The 2,500-nt window shown below is 36.0% G+C and overlaps 1 protein-coding gene across 1 annotated transcript in view; it reads left to right on the top strand.

Moving 5' to 3' along the window:
• LOC143963258 (P2X purinoceptor 7-like) overlaps nucleotides 1-533 on the top strand; it is a 2,608-nt gene extending 2,075 nt beyond the window's left edge. The window contains exons 4-5 of the mRNA XM_077472829.1: nucleotides 1-159; nucleotides 248-533. The exon at nucleotides 1-159 is cut by the window's left edge and continues 212 nt beyond it. Of these exons, the coding sequence (XP_077328955.1) occupies nucleotides 1-159; nucleotides 248-437 (349 nt within the window). The 3' untranslated portion in view covers nucleotides 438-533. The remainder of the gene's footprint in view (nucleotides 160-247) is intronic.
• Nucleotides 534-2,500: the final 1,967 nt, after the last annotated feature.

The following is a 2,500-nucleotide window of genomic DNA, read 5'->3' as shown; positions in this document are numbered from 1 at the left end:
GGAAATACACCAGGTTGAGGGATGCATCCCTGAGGGCGGGAAATGTATCACCTGTGCGGATATGTTCATTTCCCAAATTGCGACGCAAGAACATGTTCAACTCACATCCCTGGCCATGCATCTTGATGAATTACCTGTCGTGGATGCCAACAACAATCGGTAATTATTTTCATTTGTAATCAATACATAACAAATACACTATGGTTTCTTTGGCCTTTTTTTAATTATAATTTTATTTTATTTTCAGGCGATTACGGAAGACAGCCTACCGACTATTCATGGCATGGATTTACGGATATTTAGGGAAGGGTAATCGGAGAGTAATTCCGTCCTGCGCTGTTAAAGTAGTTAGAGATGTTTTTCCAGATCCGAATGGTTCGTATGTGGGTTTTTTATATTCAGATGACTACGATGCCTCTGAGATGGCATTTCATTAAAGTTTTTTTTTTTTTTTTGTTTATTGAATTATAATATATTTTTGGTTATTGTTTTTAATTGTATTATCTTTGTTTTAATAAATCATATTTCATTAAGATGATGGTTTTTGTATTTTTTTTCCACTGAATTGTATGTACACATTGCACAAACTGTGTATGTTTACTAATAATACACATGAAGCTGTAAGTAGAATTCAAAGCGTTTTATTAAATAAATAAAATAAAATAGAATATATATCTATATTAACAATATATTAAACATTATGTCCCTTACCAAACAAACAAAACTTTATTACTATTTACTTTTCAAAAAAGGAGCAAACTTATCACAACGACCGTTTCAATTATCAAAGTTGAGGAAAACGTGTCATATGCTCCCTTACTGCAGTACTGGTATCCGGCCTTTCTATCGGAGCTATATTTTTCGGCATATCTGGATTTTTGGGTTTCCACTAGGTGATTAGCGTCCCCTCAACAATGCTAATCATTTTAGAAAGCAGATGGAAGGCATGTTCATTCTCCATTTTTTTGAAGAGTTTACGGACAATCCATTTCTTTCTTCCTCGTGGAAACTCCAGACTTTTTCTTTCGACCGAAACAACTTCTCCTTTTTCATCTATTTTTTTTATCACAGCGGGGTTGCGTATCACATTATGATTATGGCATAATGCTGCCAATTTAGTTCTAGCTTCCATGGAATCAAATTTATAATGAATTCGCTTGGGGCGATATTTTAACATCATACTGTGATACGTTTCAATTACCCCGGTTTGACAAAAAAAAGTTAGATGTTTCATGTCCTTTTCCAATTGTGCATCTAGAACGATTGTGGACAATGCAACAAATGCAGGTGTATTTTTGATTAACCAGGGAACAGACGGAGATTCCTCGTTGATCTCATCATGTAAGCATTTGTGCTCGACGTTTCCAATTGTCCATACATGAACATTAACAACGTGGTGTAGTACAGATTGCCAACGTTCTTTTAAAAAGGTCTCGTTACCTTTACAATGTCTACTACACCAGTAGAAATGAGTCAGTATGGATGGCACCCACGGCAATAGTGCACAATGTATTTTTTTTTTGGAAATTTGAACCAATTTTCGTTTTAAATTTTTAACGTAATGCCAAATGTCGAATTGATGATTTAAATTTTTATATTTATCGTTTGTTGACAGTAATTTTCGAATGCCAGTGTGTCGATCTGTTCCCACAAATTGAATATCCAAATTTTGGTCAATTATGCGATCTAAACATTTGGTAAATCCAAACTTCTCCATAGCAACGGATGAAGTTGTTTGTGACACCTGCACTAATTCAAAGTCCACAATTTTCTTGGAAAAGAGATCCATGAAAGTGTAAGTGGAGTATTTGGCAGAAAAACCAGGACTGTCACATTGACCGTCCCCAACAAGAAAAACTGGTTTTTCTGTCAAATCATTAATCACATTTGATCTATTCTCTTGCCAACTGTGATCAATAGCTTTAAAGATGTATTGATTTTGGGCTCGGTTGTAGGAAGAATTGCCAAACATCTGTATGCCACATAAATCAAACATTTCTCTAAGTTTGGCATAGCTTCCTCCACTTACACATAAGGCCCCAGCAAGCAGGATGTTACCCACTGCATATTGTTTGCTTTTCGGTTGGCTCTCCCACAACTTCAATCTGTGTGAATTGCCACATGTTGAATATGCTGTCACCATCGTACCTACAATTTGTTTTACAATTTTATGTATACGTGAATGACAATCAGTGTCAGGGCAACGCATATTGTAGAGGAGTTTGTCCAGGCAACTCTCGAAAACTATGTATTTTTTTTCTTTTACCCAATCTAGTGGGTGAGGAATGAGTTCTTCTGGTTCTGTTTCGTCTACACTTTCACAAATACTCAGATCACTTTTTTGTGGCGTTTCACATTGTGATACATGAAAACTTGGGTCTTCTGCATACGCCAATTTTCTCCTTTTTGGAGCAACCTCAGGAGTTTCTATATAACGAATTAGTGATGTCTTTGTTTGCTGAGGTATTTGTGAAGGTGTGGACGAGACAGATGAGGGAGA

The sequence above is a fragment of the Lithobates pipiens genome, unplaced genomic scaffold (genome assembly GCF_037356315.1).
Source record: "Lithobates pipiens isolate NorthernLeopardFrog02 unplaced genomic scaffold, aLitPip1_a1.2 Scaffold_8, whole genome shotgun sequence".
Lineage (NCBI taxonomy): Eukaryota > Metazoa > Chordata > Amphibia > Anura > Ranidae > Lithobates > Lithobates pipiens.
Note: the sequence above shows the minus strand (reverse complement) of the source record. Positions and strands in the feature narration are given on the sequence as shown.